This window comes from Chenopodium quinoa, unplaced genomic scaffold (assembly GCF_001683475.1).
Source record: "Chenopodium quinoa cultivar QQ74 unplaced genomic scaffold, ASM168347v1, whole genome shotgun sequence".
NCBI classification, from domain to species: domain Eukaryota; kingdom Viridiplantae; phylum Streptophyta; class Magnoliopsida; order Caryophyllales; family Amaranthaceae; genus Chenopodium; species Chenopodium quinoa.
The window spans coordinates 3828313-3845372 of record NW_018744151.1 but is presented as its reverse complement, the minus strand read 5'-3'; the positions used below and the strand labels follow the sequence as shown (position 1 = coordinate 3845372).

Genomic DNA, 17060 nt, shown 5'->3' with positions numbered 1-17060 from the left:
TTATTATTTTGACTAGAATCTTTTGTAGTTCACATTTTTTCAATGTCTAATAGCAGTTGGTGTCAAAAATCTAATTTAAAATCAAAATTTTTAACTCTCAGGTAATGTGTTCATACTTGCTTCTACGTTTATTACCACTATATATTGGGAAATAAGTTTTCTTATCTTCTCTAACATTATATTAGTGTATCATGTAATTGAGATTGTAAATATCATCACATTCAGTATTCTAATTTTTAACCATTAAGAAGAATATAATCACTTTTATAATTTGAGCTATTTCATTTGGATGATATATGGTATTTTGTTTTGAACTTCTACTGTAATTTTTTTGAATTTATTGAATTTTTCTCAAATAATAGGAAAGAAAGAATTGAAACCATGGAAGGAAGACATTCCCTTACATATTGTGTTGGATATAATATTTTCAAGGGGATTGGATTTAGTCCTAAATAAATGATGTTTCATAATTCTTTTGCTTGCATCTAGACATTGTGTAGTTAAATGGACTCGGGTGTCATGCTATGTATTTCATCTTCTTCTTAATATGCATTCTGTAGCTTATTTTGTAGTATCATGGAACTAATTTGTTGGCTAGATTGGTGCTAACTTATTTTGAACAGCGAGAAGAATTGGTGAAGAGCCATACTGCTGAATATTTGTTTGTAGTGTTTTTACTTGCTTTTGATTGCATCCTTGAGCATGTGATTTGTCTGTTGCCTAAATTCTGGTTATTTGGTGCTATCCGTTATATATGCTCCATAGCATGTATGAATGACTTTTTGAGCAAATTATATTTCCAGAAATACATGAAATTTATTTTAAAAAAAACCTGAAATCATTTTTTTTTTCCTTTTGGAGAAAGATATGTGATTGCTTAATGTTTTAGAGAAGCAGCTTGACAATTTGTATTGATGCAGAACTACAAGAGTGTGTTCCCCTTAAAATTCATATGATGATATCTGTGAAAATTGATGGATTTCTTTCTCATAAGATTTTTTATTTTTTATTTATTTATTTATTTATTTATTTTGGGAAAAATAGTCTAGACAAAGGCTAATTAGCTCATATAAGTTAAAGTCACAGCTGATACAGGTGAAAAGAACGAAGCTTCTGATAATTTGTTTTCGTGACTATATAATTTTTATTATCGGAGCCCAATAGATGAACTTTTGGTTTCATGCTTTATTAAACATTTGAATTAGTTTACTATAATAACGGAGGCTTTTGCTTAATGCTTCCATGCTCCTCAGGGGATTCGAAGAGCTTAATCTTTATTGTCATTCTTATATCTTGACTGAATGTAGTGTCTACCTAATCACACTTAACCTGTCCAACTCCATGTTGATGATGACTTGTTTTTAGAGCCATAGGAATATGAGAATGTGGATTAACAAGAATGACATCTAGGTAGATGCCTAAGGAGTTTATTTTTTTCAATTGATTTTCACATTATACTCCGTAATTATGTAGAGCTTGCAATTCAAAGAGTTTTGCACTTTATCTGCATCCATGGTACCTGAGGCACATTATTCACATAATGGTTCATATTACTGTTGAGCAAAGTATATAGTGTGTCATTATGATTCATTGTCTCTAGCAGGTTTCAGTTTGGCAAAGCATAATGTTTTTAAGTGAAATTTAGAATCTAGAACTTTATTCGTCTGTTCTTGTTTGATAGCTTGAAAGTTGAAAGTATTATGAGTATGCTTGTGCTGAAAGCATCTACCTTCGTCATATTTTCCACACTATGTGCAAATGTGCAATTGATAAATGTGATACCATGGACTTGTGGTAAATAGCTTGTACTCTCTCTCTCTCCATCATTGTTAGGCTAGAATTGAAAATTAGTTGCTTAATGTGGGGAAGTCTATGCTTAGAAAGAGAGGTTTTACTCAAAGTAGAGGAGGCTTGCTCTATTCCCTACTATGTTGTGGGTGACGATTGGCTATATGTCTCCTTGTTGGCTTATGTCAATGAACTGGAGATGTTGATATTTGTCTTCCTTGGATGCATGGTTTGGATGTAGGTGGTGTATACTGTATACCTTTGGTTGACTAGATGAGAACCACAGAAGTTAAGCAGGCATGTGGTGTAATTTCTTTAGCTCAAGTGCTAGCTACTAATCAGGATCGTGATAAAAGTTGTCCAAGTCTCTTACTATGGTTATAAAAGTGAGATATCTTAAGGCAAGTCTACCTTTATCACTTTATGCCGTTTATGGTAAGTTAATATCAAGTGTTACTTGGAGGAGAACATAATTCTCGCTATGCCTCTTATGGAGGTTCACAGTATCAAGGATACTGTCTAATGATATTTGACAGGTAGCTATGTAGCCCTTGTACTTCTTTATCTCTCCCAGATTATTTAATGTCCCATGTGTTCTGAATTTGTTCATAATAACCATGCTCATGGGCAATGCTGCAGCAGCTGTTAATGGATAAGATGATGTTGAAGTTACGTTACCACCTCAGTGTCTTGTCCGTGCAGGATAAATATTTTGGCAGAAAAGTATGGCAGCTCTTATTCTCTCCAATGTTATGGCTTGGTTTTGTTCCTGTCAAAGTTTAAATGTGAAAGAGGTTCTAAATAATTGACCCTTTAGACTGCAGTTGTTTAGCCATCACAAGAATCCTGCAGTATAATGGTGAAAGCTCAAGGTAAATTGCATCACTATTAAGTGCTTGAAAACGTAGCTAGCAGGTTGAATTATAATGTTGCTAGAAGCTGCAAGCTTGCAATTTGCTAGTCAGGAACTCGGCTGCATCTAGGATTTTGTACACACCAAACCCAAATCTATGTTCTATAAAACAGGCTAGTTTATCGGGTATTTTCTAGAAAAGTGTACGAGACATCTAAAATACGAGTTTAGGCTAAGTGTCTAATAGACATGTTGCGCGAACTATAATCCCTTGAGGGACATTCCAAAGACTTACTCTCACAAAATACTACGAGCAGAATTTCTGCAACAATGAGGTTTTACATTTCTGAAGACAAAGCAATTGCCAATTGGTCACATGACTATGTACTTGATTTGCAATGATGTACTGTATTTAAGAAAGAAAAATAAGATGCTGAGACAAAGACATACCACCAACTTTGGAAGTTGATTGTCTAAGCTTGCAGAATATTCAACCATTCAACATCTTATCTTTGTCACTTCATCACAGGATAAATATGCAGATTTTCACAAATTAATAACTTAATTACTTAATTACTAATTAAAAAGTTCTTGTAATGCTTAATGGTTACCAAACACCATAATATTAAAGTTGTTGTCTTCTTGTTATCTTATCAATCACGTTATATAGCATCTTTCAATGAGTTATTTACTTATTTTTAATATATGTCCACATCACTATATTGAATTTCATTGTTCTTTTCAATCAATAGCTAAAATGTTCTTTACTGTATGAATTTACTTTTGATTAAGAAATGTGTATACAAACGATGTACCAATTCAATGTCTTATACATGTTTACTTTTCTAAAATGTTTGTGTATTTGGTTAAAACTCTTATGCCTCACCTAATTAAATTGAATTTAGATGATATATTAGATAAGCTAGGCTTGAATTTGATTAATCAGGGCAAAATCACTATTTAATCCATTTTATAATTTTGATGCCTTTTCTACAATCAAACTAAGAATTTGCTTAATTTTTCCAATAAAAATTTACCGTTCTTAAAGAACAACTTAAATGAGAGTGAAAAATAGCTCAAAATGGTTAAAATTTTCCTTCCAATTCGGGTAATCGGGCTCTTAAAACATCTTTTTTCTTAAAAAAAAAAAATCCAGACCCAATTAGATTTATATCTACTCACGTGACCAAATGCCACATTTTAGAAGGGACCATAACTTTTGATTAAGCTAATACATGGGATTAGATTCCATAATCAAAGTTTTAGGGGGCCACATGTCATCGGCCAACATCCATTGGGGCCCACAAATGGCCTCTACAGAACAGGACAATTTTGTAATCAGTAGGAGACAGGTGGAAGTTTATCCGAAATCATTTCTCTTTCATAGGATATTTTCTATGTGGGCTCCACCATCAACCTTATCCTTAGCATTTTTACTATCTCCACTCCCTCTTTACTCCATACTTCACTCCCTTGTACTATTTGCCTAATTGGCCAATCTAGATCTTTCTTATGTACAACTTGTTAGGATAAGGGCTTAGTAATAATTTGGACTTATTTCACTAATTGTTGACATTTTATATGGGACGGAATCATACTAATTAATGTAAGAATAATGTGATGATATTTTAGTTTTAATAATATGCTCGATTTTTAAGGTAATTTATAATGTCTAACAATAAGTTAATATAAATTCAGTTTGTTTAAATGGTTAAATTTTATTTTCAATTAATTAATTAAATTAGATATTTTAAACAAACTAGCCAATAATCTTATTTTGGTGGATGGAATGAACTCGATCATAATTCATGACTATATTGCAAAATAAGGGTTTGTTCTCATTGATTGAACTAAGTTGAGCTGAACTGAATTGATTAAAGCTGAACTTATTAGAGTTGATCTGAAATGAACTGAATATTTTATAAGAGAAGAAAATTAGAAGTTGAACTGAACTGAACTTATTAAAGCTGAACTGAACTGAGCTGAACTTATTAGAGTTGAATAGAAATGAACTGAAAATAACCGTTTGAGAACAGAGCCTAAATCCTTTGTCCAAAGTTCTCCTAATACTAATTTTTCTAAGCTTGATGTGTTATGTAGCTCATCAAATACGGAGCATTAGAGATAAGAGAAGATATTATTGATTTAAAAAAAGTTCAATTAAGAAGTGACAAATGGCAATATCTTATTATTACCATACTAAAAAAAAAGTCTGTCAAAATCCAACGGGTGTGTAAATAGCAAATTGCTAATGTGGCAATATCATCCAAGATATTTTATCACTAACTTTTGTCTATATAAACAAGCCACTCACTTATCCATTTTTAATCAACAAGAAAAAAATGGTGCTACTAGAAAAACTATGGGATGATGTTGTAGCCGGTCCACACCCTGACCGTGGCCTAGGCAAGCTCAGGAAGCTCCAAGTTCAAAACTTAGCCAACCAAGGTATGCACGATTTTTAGTTCGATATAATTTTATGTCAACCAAACAAGCACGTAATGATTAATATATTTTGTACGTTATATCTGTGTCTATTACGTTGATCATAACATAGAGTGTTATTTTGTGTGTTATACTATAGAAGGGGAGGCGGCGAAATATCAGAGGTCAGTGTCAATGCCGGCAGCTACATCGGCTAGCCCCGGAACACCAGGAACACCAACAACACCAACGACGCCGAATTCGGCACGTAGTAAGGATAACGTGTGGAGGAGTGTGTTTAACCCAGGCAGTAACCTCAACTCTAGGAATATTGGAAATCAGATCTTTGATAAGCCCTCTCAAGCAACCTCTCCTACTGTTTATGACTGGTAACGTTACATATATACTTCATACATGGTTTATTATTACATGTACCAAATACTTTAAATTCATGCTTATTCTTATTGTAACACATAAAAATTCTGATTATACTAAATAGATCTGCCTAATAATTATAAAAAATAATTTGGTTTGGCCAAGCTAAAACCTTAAAGATCATAAAATAAACAAAGGATGAATAAAATAAATGGGTTTAAGAGTATTTTATATCATGTACAAGTATATTGGACCCGACATATTGGATAAATTAATGAACGAAGGATCTTTTTGGATAATATTGGATGATTGATTTTGGACCATGTATAAATTTTGGACAAAGCTACCTACGTATATGATTTTTTTTAAAGGGGTTATGTCAATTACATGTTTCATGTTTCATGTTTCATGTTTCGTAATATGGTGCAACCTTAATAGATCTAAGATCTTTAGAAATTAAAATAAGAAGAAAATAAATCGGAATAGTTTAATTACATAATATTAATTGATTGGAATTTATTTTAGCGGTTGCTCGAGATATTTCTATTGATGTAATTATTTTTTTTAGCGGTTGAACTAGATATTTTATATGACGATAATTTATATTAGAGGTTGCACTATAATCGTATACGTTAATTAATCGTAATTTTACGTTACAGGCTCTACAGTGGAGAGACGAGGAGCAAGCATATTTGAGTGACCAATTGACAAAAGTTCAACTGAGTACTAGTGATAACCTTTTACTATGTTATTGTTACATATCTAGTTATTTGCCTTTGATGTTGCTAATGAACCATGATGTTATTCATGGTTTCATGTCCTGTAAATATAATTATGTAGTGTTCATCGTCTTCGCCCGACGACGTGAGTTTTGTTGTCACGGTTGTTCCTGGACTAGACTTCTTTTTGTTGCATGTAATGCTGCTTTTTTTTAGCTACCTTGTTGTCTGACGTTGTTGGTTGTAATGAAGATATGAACCATAAAGTCGACATTCGTTGATCAAAACCTACTTGTGTTGATTTTGTTTTCCTTTGATTTCAAACTTTCTTGTTTCTGGTAATGAGTAACAAAACATCAGGTCTTTCTTTCCTTCTTAAAATTACATAAATCCATTTTCAACATCAAGTCTTGCACAATCAGAGCTTAATCGCTTCTTAATATGAACCAAGTTCTTGATGATTTTTTCGAGTTTTTTTGATCTAGCAGAGAATGAATTCGAATGATTACAACCCGCAATGAGATTAGTGAAGACAACATGATTATCATATCATAAAATACATTGATCGGAACATTTGGATTCCAGCCATTACCATGAACTATGCTTGAGTTTAATCTGATCATTCTGAAATTCTGTTCTTTACTAAAAACAGGGGATATTCCACATTTCTTTACTAGAAATGAAAGTCTAGATTCTTTAAGAAGCCAAACTTCTTGGTCCATAATCACATTCAGTAACCACAGTTACAGCGAGAAAGCATCAAGCTTGCTACTCCGTGATTTCAAGTTGGGAAATATGATCAGGTGGCTTCGCTTCCCTCTACATTGCTGCAAATCCATGCCTATAACAATGTAACAATCTTACAATACACAATAAGCCCCTAGCAGAGCATCAAATTACGGTCTGTTTTGTGTAACTTGTAAGAAATGATCCATAGCAGAAACTATACATGAATCATAATTACATCACAATTGAAACCTTAGACAGAAATGCCGCAGCTAACCAATTCAATTACAAGCAACAAATTTACAAGGCATTTTGACCAGATAGAACATCCCTCCTCTAGGTCATCAGTAAGCTTACATGGCTTAAAACAGTTAAAACAAGGGTAAATATGTATGCATTTCTTTTTCTTTTTTCCTCTATTTTTTTAACAGCAAATTACAAAGCATCAACAAAAATAATTCAACAGGAAATTGTCCTTACACTATGGGCGAACCAGAGTCAAGAAAGCATGTGATTATCTTGGTTGATAGGCATCCATTTACGATTAAATGTGTCAACACATCACAAAGCTCACACTTCCCTAACTCTGGTTCGCCCATGTCAGGAAAATAAGCCATTGAATAGCCTCTTGTCAATGCCTTGGAATATCCTCCTAAGAAAGCTTCGGCATTTTTGTAGGATCCAAAGAGCCTTTAGTAGCTGTCATAACTTGCTGGGGAAAGTATCACAAGAAAGGTTTTGCATTGTGTTAAGATGACGTGAATTCCCCAACAGCTTCTTTTTCTCATTAATAAATTTTGCAAATTGAGAGCCCTTGCTTTGTTTTCCCTCGTCTTTCCTGAGTAAGTCATCCGCACTATGCAAGGAGGGATCTGGATCAGGTGAAATGGATGGCATCATTGCCCACACTGAAGTAAGATTCTTGTTCGGTCTATCCAGTTGCTGAAGGACTGAGAGCTTCTGCATGTCTGTGGAAAGAAAGGCAGCTATTATTATTTATTAGAATGGACAGCGGAGAAAGGCTCAGTTATCAGCAATGTTTTTCTGTAGCACTTACGGCTCAATTATCTCGATTCAGAATTGCTGTGTTGTCAATTCAAATATTCAATTACATGCAGATGATAGGGAAGGAATAGAGGGAGGGGAGGGGGGGGGTGTTTCCTCTCCATTTCTCAAAGGCACACTTCTATACATCAACAAACTACAGCAAAAACCTGTCACTAGTGTATTATACAGGGGAGCTGGGGAGAGCCTTTTAAGTAAACCATAGCAATAGAAAAAATGATGCCCAATGTTGAGATATACCACAAAATCTGAGAAGACTTGTTTGAGAAAACCATACATTTTTTCAGTGTGCATAAAGAGGACTTCTGAGTGCTGGGTTAACACTACTGCCACTATAGAAGTCATATAATGAAGCATTGAAACTACTTTTATCCACAACAGTGAAGGTTTCCATATTGAATGCCTTATCGACAACAGAATTGATTAGCCATCTATTCTACACTTCTACATGTGAGTGTGTGACATGGTAAGGCACAATTACCTTTAGCGAATATAAAAACTGGTTCCAGAGCTGCAGATGGTATGCTAAAATTCATGTGTGGTATAACTGTTCCTCCTCCATGCTTGGCATTACTGTATGCAAATATTTAAGATCATCAGGGACACCATGCCATAAAATCAAGCATTTGCCGCAAAAAATGCATTAACATGTGTTCGGACTTTATTTGAAGTTCAGGAAAATTGAACCCAACAGAGTTCAAAATACATAGAACTTTTTGGCAGCAGACAAATATTTCAGCACTTATAAACAAATCTTCACCATTTATTTGGTGTAACAAAATCTCATGGTCACACATTTTTAATAGTACAGAGTATAGAGTATATAGCTGAATAGCTTCATATAAGGAATAATTTTTACAGGAATTAGCAGGTCCAGGGTAAAAGAAAACAAGCAGGTTAAAAAGTGGAAGAAAAACATAAAAGGGAGACGCCTTTTTATATAGTCATTTTTTTCTTCGCCAGAATCCATCATCTTTTTTTTTTTTTTTTTTTTTTTTGGGGGGGAAAGGTGGGTGGGGTGGGGGCAGGGGATTATTCTCATCTTTTATATCCAATTTCGCCATCAATGCCTAGAACTTATGCCAGACAATAGTATTTAAGAAATTCCACCACTCTACAGCAGATACTCAACATTTGGGCTTCTAATCATTAAAACAGAGCTTTCAGTAACAAAGTAACAAGATTCATCTTTGAAATATCATGTGTGTCATATACGGAGTACCTTGTCACCAGGGCAATCAAGCGACCAGATGAATCAACTACAGCACCGCCACTACCACCAGGATGCACAGCAGCTGTGGTCTCCAGCATCACCGGGATCTCTCCTGCAGGACTTTTCTGCAAAGCGGACTGGTCGGGTACATGCTTTTTTGCCTTCACAACTTTAGCAACCACACCAGTTGTGATAGTTGGCAACAGGTCTGGAAAAAGAATTATGAAGCATGCATAAAATGAAAGTCTGTGCAGTACAGAAAAATAAGGAGGGAAGTGCATTATTTAAAAATGAAGACTACTTTACATGCAAGACAGAAATAAAACGAACTGGACCAAAGGGTGCAAGTCATAAATGAGATAATAAGCTATAGATTTTTCATATTTTTTTTTTGAAAGATAATAAGCTATAGATTTGAAATCACGGTAACATTCTGTAATCGCTATAATAATGGTACAAAGGGCTTTAGAAATATAATAACAAACATCTTGGCCCCACTTCAATAAAATATATAAATAGGTCATCAAACATAAGGCACTTCCAGATGAAATGATAAAAGCAAATTACGCATATAAACTCTACTACTTACATTAAACAAGAAATTACAAATTCACAATCCCAGGAATGAAATGTTCACATAAAATGACAGGGCACTAAAGAAACGTGGAAAATCCTGGCACTCTTTGTCACAAGAGTGCAAGACTCACAACTTAACTGTTCTAATAATTGTTGGTTATTTTAGTAGTAAAAAATTAGCTTCTATTGTTAGCTACTCGGTATCTATCTATTTGATTAAGCATAATATTTTGTTTGGTAAAACAAGTCACTAGGTAGTTGGTAGCACACATAATGATAAGAGAGAACCCTATAGAAAATGGAAATCATGGTTCAAACTTCAAAAACATCATGCATTTGGAGCAAGATCAAGGATTCAGATTTCAAGGTACATCACAGTGCCGACAAAGAAACAGTATACATCCTTACCACATCGAGGCCCTAGCAATCCATGTCCAATAACAAAAGCCTTTGATCCTGGAGAAGGGCAAGTAAGATCCGCACAGATAGGGCTAAGCGGCTTTGGAACAGATTCAAGCTGAAGCAAGGAGATGTCTAAGGGCCCTTTAGAAATATATACCACTTTAGCTTTACACCAAAGCCATGATTCCATTAGATCTACGCGGACACTTATTTCACTATGAACTTGGTGATTTGGATAAATTCCATGGCTATTACGCAGATAATTGAGAGGTTGGACAGAACTTGACTGGACAACTCCACTTGTCTGCTCCACTGCCTGCCTTAGGGGCATGGAGTCATCTAGCATAAAAAAATTATTTTTGATTCTTGTCTCATCAAAGCCGCTCTGTATAGGAGTTCTGCCAAATCTCCATGGCTCAAGTAAGTGAGCGTTTGTGAGTATCAAGCCTTGCTCGTTAAGAAGAATGCCAGATGCCCACACTCCATTGTTCAAGGTAATAAGACAAACAGAAAACATTGCATGCTCCACTGTCAATGGTACAGAGCAATGGTTCACAGGCTGCTTCTCAATTAAATTAGATGAAGCTCTACAATTTAGGCAATTCATTGTAGCTGTCCTTACGCCACAGAAGTCGCCAGCAAGTTGAGTTCTCTCTGACTTTTCAGGCACCAACTGAAATAGGCCATTGCAAGCACTTTCTATTGATTTCCACGGAATTATAACCTGTTATCCAAAGGTGGCTCCTTAGCTCAAGCACTAGGAGAACTAAAAGTTAATTGGCAGAGTCGAAATACCTGAATTTCAGCACCCCCAGCTTGTCGTAAAGGTCTATTCAGTATACCAACCAGGCATCCATTCTGACCGAAGACTGGACCCCCTTCCATACCTAATATATAAATAGAAGTTGAGTTAGTACCTAAGAGCTATAAATGACTAAAGGTAACCACCAAAGGAGAGGAACAAACCAGGAAGACACCGAATATCAGCCATCAACAATGACCTATCCTTTGACGTAGATGGGTAGCAGTTGGAAATTGAACCCACTGATATGCTGATCCATGCAGAAAATAAAGTATACAATTAGAAATCCAATACATAGTGAAAAATAAATACATGAAAGACAATGCGGCTGGGGGGGGGGGGGGTAGTGATGGTGGAGACACAGAGCTTCTTTCTTGATAATATGCAGTTGTAGACTATTAGTTTCAAGAATCCAGGAGCAAGTGTTTCCCCACAATCCGTCATTCCTGTAAAATCTAATCTGTAGACCACCACTAGCTAATAATTGGTGAAGTAGAGCCAAGCAAATTTGAAGACATACAGAGACAAAAGATTAATAAGAAATGCACAAAAGAGCTTAAGCTAAAGCACAAGATCTCCTAAAGTGAATAGCAATGTCAATTGGACACAGGCGTGTCTCAAAGTGTAACACGTGGAGGCTCTAGAAATGGGTGCTAGATTATGGCATTTCATGTGTTTTATACATCATTAACACACATAAATATTTGCGACTTATCTGTTTGCTAATTTTGTAAATATAGATCTCAAGACTGTCTATAAGCATATGCCGTTCAATTTTCTATTCACTTTCCCTTTGTACACAATCTTTTTTTTAAGAGTAAGTGATTCAAGATTCAAAGATAGTTGAAAGGTCTAATTGAAAGTTGAAGAATTGGGTACTCACATTAAAATGAAAATCCAAAATAACTTAAATACAGCCTCTATGCTATGCCTAGCAAGAGGATGGCAAAAGCAACAAACGGCAGAAGATTTGTGGATAATGTATATCCTCTAAAGTCTAAACTCTTCTTAGAATCTTAGATAGCAAAAATGACTAGGGTAGAAACGCAACTCAAATTCAGACCATCAAAAATCAAAAAAGAAAGTGTCAAATTCTACCTATTAAAGAAATGCAATGGAGAGAGTATTCCAAAGGGAGATCCCATTGAGACTAGAAAATCTCCTCTCTTATTTGAATATGACATGGTGATCTCTGGCAGTTCCTAAAAAAAAAAGGTAAGCCACCTTGTCATCCCATGCAAATGTGATTTGAACATACAAAGTAACATTGAAGGCATTGTCGGACTTTGAGACTTCACCTTATCAAGTAATGAGGGTACTTGAAGAAAAACAATTCTAGAAGCAACCTGAGCCATCATATTCACATTTCTCAGTCTCTCAGTTGAAGATGTAACGCCATTCTTTTCCTGAAAAAAAAAAAATTATGGTTCAGTACTAATCTAGACTCTAGAGAAAGGAAGAGGCCATTGATTCCAAGCAAACATCTAAACTTCAGAGTTTAGGGAATACTTCCAAGAGTACCAACATAGTAGCAAAATACTTATCACGCCAAAGAATAGCATTTTCCTCATACTATAATAACATTGATAAAAAGTGACTAAGAGCAGTCATTACAGCTTAAAATCTTTCCCAAGACAAACCGGAATCAATTCTTGCACAACCAAAGAGATAAACAATTCTTACATTGAATAATATGTATCAACTTGAAGATGATGCATAAATTTAGGTATATTATCTAGGTTAGAAGTTTTAACACTAACTGAAGCAGAAAGGCTAGATACCAACCAACTGGCTCCTAGTAGGATAAGGTGAAGAAAGTTGAGTATGTTTCAGTATCATTAACATAATATCAGATAGCCTGTTTCTAAAAAGTACTTCCTCAACGTAACTGCATCGAGATGAAAAATACTATTAATTCCCACGAATAGCACTTATATTTTGCCATGTTATGTAGCAATGAGTTATCTCCAAAAAGAGTGAATTTTGTGATTAATATCGATACAACATTAATAGATGGCGATAATTACTTATCAGTAATAACTAATAAGTAATCTATTCAAACAGAATTGAAAGCTATAATCTGTAGAGATTCTAGGCAAAAAAATTTCAGACAACAGAATTACACAATTAAACTGCAACCATGTCTGTTTTTGCAAAATTGTTAGGCCTTGTTCTCTTCACTTTAAACAAATATGGAGTAATATTCTGTACAAATAATTAATGTTCAGTAAAAAATAAAAATAAAAAAAAATAAATAAATAGAAATAAAAATAAATAAATTCCATTCGGTAAATATATGTTAAGTTCAGCAAGAATATGTTAAGTTCAATAAAAACAAGTTTTAATCAGTAACTTCAAAGAGCAAATATAATCGACAATTAATATAAATAAGTTTCAATCAATGAAGATAAATATAACCTTAGAATAAATAATTTAAGTACAACAAAAATAATTTAATTTCAATATTAATAATTTTGTCCTCGCTTATGGGATTAAGGTTTTGATTGATTAATAATTTTATGTTCAGCGAAACTAATCTAATTTCAATAGATATTTGGTGAAGAGAAAGGGCCTTAGTGAAAGGACAAATGAGTTCTATACCAGATTGACTTTCATAAAATATAATATACACCTTAAATACAAAATCAGAGAAAGTTAAAAGGCTCCATGTCATAATCAGAAACTGTCAACAACGTGGTTATTAAGCCAACCTGAATTTGCATAGAACCTTTAAACTTTTGAGAGCTGTCCTTATGAGCTGCCAACGACCAGCCAATCTCCCAACCATGCTCCAATGATCCAGAAGAAGCTTCAATTAATGATTTAATAGCGGATGAAGCAGCAGGGACATCCACCTTCAGAGGTTCATGGCAGATTGTACTAAGAATTTACCATCAAAAAACCCTGAGAACTATTCAAGACAAGGAGGCTGACAATAAAAATAGCAAATAAAAAAAACATAAGGCTCTCAACCTGATCTTCTACACTGCTTTGTGAAGGGAATTATGAGCTAAGAAACTGACAAGGAGCACATTACATGATTACATTTGGAACAAACATAGCTCTAATCAAGAAATGGTTGAATGAATACGGAGTAATAAAATTTCTAAAAAAAACAAGCAACATATACTTCATCTAATAGCCTACAATAGTACTCCAATTACTTATGAGATTATCACGTCCACAAAATGGGATCTAAGCACAAAACAATACATCACAAATTCACACACATGCATAACATAACTTCAATAATCGGTATGAAACTAAATATTTCAAAAAACTACACAACTAAAAATCACCAAATTCTTTGCTCAATAACCCATAAATATACTCTATGTAATCATATAAATATAATTATATATTTCTATCTAGTATCGTCATGACAAGTCGGCCACAAAAAAGATCTAAATTCAAAGAAATATGCTAATAAGCAAGAAGAAGGTCACAATACAACAATTCTATTCATAAAAGCATGAACTCAAACCCACATAAAATCAAAAACATACCAGTTTTACAACTTCAGCACCAAACCACTTTGGATTTTCATCCTTATTCTCCATTCCTACATTCACCTAGACAAAAAATGCACATATTAATGAGGAAAACTAATACAGTTATGCACTCAATCCAAATCACAATAATGAGTTATACTACCTCAACCATTACATCGATCCGAGCACCGGGAATCAACTCAGGAGTACCCTAATTAACATCATTATAAGCAGTATAAGCATCAAAAAAAAAAAAATAACATAGCAACAAAATTACAATATGGGCAATGAAATTAAACCTGGGTATTGATGATTTTGGAATTTTGTGACAGAAAAGGCTCAACAATTGATGCAACAGTAACAATTACAACACCCTTATCATGAATTTCACTGCCAACAAGATTATGAGGCAAAAATAACCCAGAAGCTGAAAGGGTTGTTTTCCCAGAACTGTATGACATGACAATCAATAAAAGTTTTAATTTTTGTAATGATAAAATTATGATTTCAAAAAACCTATAACAATCAACAATTTAACAAGAATTCTGAAGGTTAGAACTTACTGGTATTGATGAAATGCATGATTTCTCATCTTTAGACCTTTTGGATCCTATTAAAGGGAGAAATTCAGCACAAAAAATAAATAAATTCATAGAATTGATGAGAGAGAAAGGAGAGAGGAGCTTACAGGGCCATTGATTCTAACCACAACAGAAAATTTCCGAGCAAATTCGACAATATCTGGGAGTTCCATGATTAAAATTACAGCTTATGAGTTTGGTATTGAAATTGTTGGAAGGTTTTTTTGATAAGGGATAAATCAGGAAAACTGTTTGATTTCTTCAGGTGATTAAATTAAAGCTTGTGCTTTTGTTTCCAGGAAAGTGCATATACGAGTACACCGTAAGGTCCGTAACAACTAACGAGTCAGTTGTTGGCTCACTTTGAGGTTGTTTCTTCTTGGTGTATCGAGAAGCTAATTGTGTAACAGATTATGTTGCAGATATAGGTCATCAAATTACAGGCTATGTAAACATTGACCCTAATTTAAATGCTAAGTTTTCTTAGTTTATTTCTTTAGATAAGTTAGGATACAGTCTTAAGAGAAGACTTACCTAACTTTTGTATTTTTCTTTAAAAAAAAAAACTAACGAGTCACCACTTTATATATTTGGGCGTATTCGCCTATTCAGCTCTAACTTTTGAGTAAACTACTCCGTATTTCGTATTTTATTTTAGTGTAACACTTCGAAAAAATAGGTTTTTATGCGATTGAATAGAATTCGTTATTGTATACTGGTAATACTTTTATAATCAACTATTGTATATCGAATCAACTAAAAAATTTTATATGTATATTTTTTTTGTAGAACAAACATCTTTATATGTATATAGGATTTGTTATATAGTAGTTATACACATAACGGTATAGAGTTTTAAGTGATTGAATAGAATTTGATAATAACTTCTTATAATGAATTAAAAAAATTTGATATTATTAAAATATACATTATAACGAATCCAACAATGTTTATACAACAACATATTATTGTTCATTTAATTAGTAAACAAATCAAGTAGAAACCATTATATGAAATTATGAATAGTGAAAAAAAAAAAATTAAATCAAACTGTAATACTAAAAAAAATGGAGGGAGTATTAGCACTTTGTTATACACCATAGATTGAGAGTAGTCTAGCTAGGGCCTAAGGGTTGGATGAAGACCAAGTGAATAAACTGAGGCATTTTATATTCAACTAGCTTTTTTGCCCGTTCAATGCACGAGTTGTTTCTTGGGTTAATTATTTTCATATGTTGGTATGCTTTATTTCTATAATTTAAAAGGAAAACAAAAAAAAAAGTGAGGATAGAATTGTGAAAGAAAATGAAGGAATTCAGTTAGATATATATACATAAAGATTGTGGGATATAAAATGACATATTAATTAAGATTATATTTAAAGTCTATGAGATGGAAAGACAATTTTTATTATAAATCATATATTTATGTAATGCGTTTTTTTTTTAATTATTTTTTTTTTGTTTTTTTTTAATAGATGTAATGTGTAGTTGTGTACTAATTAATTGAACTTTATTTTATTATGGTGGAAATGAAACACTTCACTTTCTTAATTGAATTTGCAAGTTGTAGAATGCATAAAGACTTAAATATAAATATTAAGGGAGGTGACATGTGGCATATGGGGTAATGTATATTATATATATATATATATATATATATATATATATATATATATATATATATATATATATATATATATATATATATATATATATATATATAGTTTTTTTTTATTGGAATCTAAAGGAAATAAGCATGGAGGTTTTTGGTTCGCGACATCCTAATTTTGGAATAAAAAAAAGCTTTTTGACACAAATATAAAAATTGCTCTTAATCCTCGCCTTTATTTTGATTCAAAGGAAAAAAAGCATGCAGCTGAAATAACTCACTTAGAACGCCTTTTAAAAGATTACGTGGTACAATTGGATCGAATAAACCCTTATGGAATAAAAACTCGGCTGCTTGTGACCCTTCAGGTACTGTCTTATTCAATGTTTGCTCAATTACTCTTTTACCCGCAAATGCAATGTAGGCGTTCGATT

At 33.4% G+C, this 17060-nt stretch overlaps 2 protein-coding genes across 2 annotated transcripts; one reads left to right on the top strand and one right to left on the bottom strand.

Moving 5' to 3' along the window:
• Positions 1-4932: 4932 nt before the first annotated feature.
• Positions 4933-6483, top strand: LOC110693647 (auxin-repressed 12.5 kDa protein-like). Its single transcript, XM_021870795.1, has 3 exons — positions 4933-5089; positions 5226-5454; positions 6100-6483. Exons 1-3 carry the CDS (start codon positions 4984-4986, stop codon positions 6134-6136), a joined length of 372 nt encoding a protein of 123 aa, XP_021726487.1. The 5' UTR covers positions 4933-4983; the 3' UTR covers positions 6137-6483.
• A 536-nt stretch (positions 6484-7019) lies between these two features.
• LOC110693646 (glyoxysomal processing protease, glyoxysomal-like) lies at positions 7020-15331 on the bottom strand. Its single transcript, XM_021870794.1, has 14 exons — positions 15123-15331; positions 14998-15044; positions 14734-14884; positions 14598-14645; positions 14450-14515; positions 13655-13798; positions 12242-12349; positions 12042-12145; positions 11108-11193; positions 10937-11028; positions 10148-10865; positions 9173-9371; positions 8432-8523; positions 7020-7853 (listed from the first exon to the last, which is right to left on the bottom strand). The coding sequence occupies exons 1-14, from the start codon at positions 15186-15188 to the stop codon at positions 7588-7590; spliced, it is 2187 nt and encodes a 728-aa protein (XP_021726486.1). The 5' UTR covers positions 15189-15331; the 3' UTR covers positions 7020-7587.
• Positions 15332-17060: the final 1729 nt, after the last annotated feature.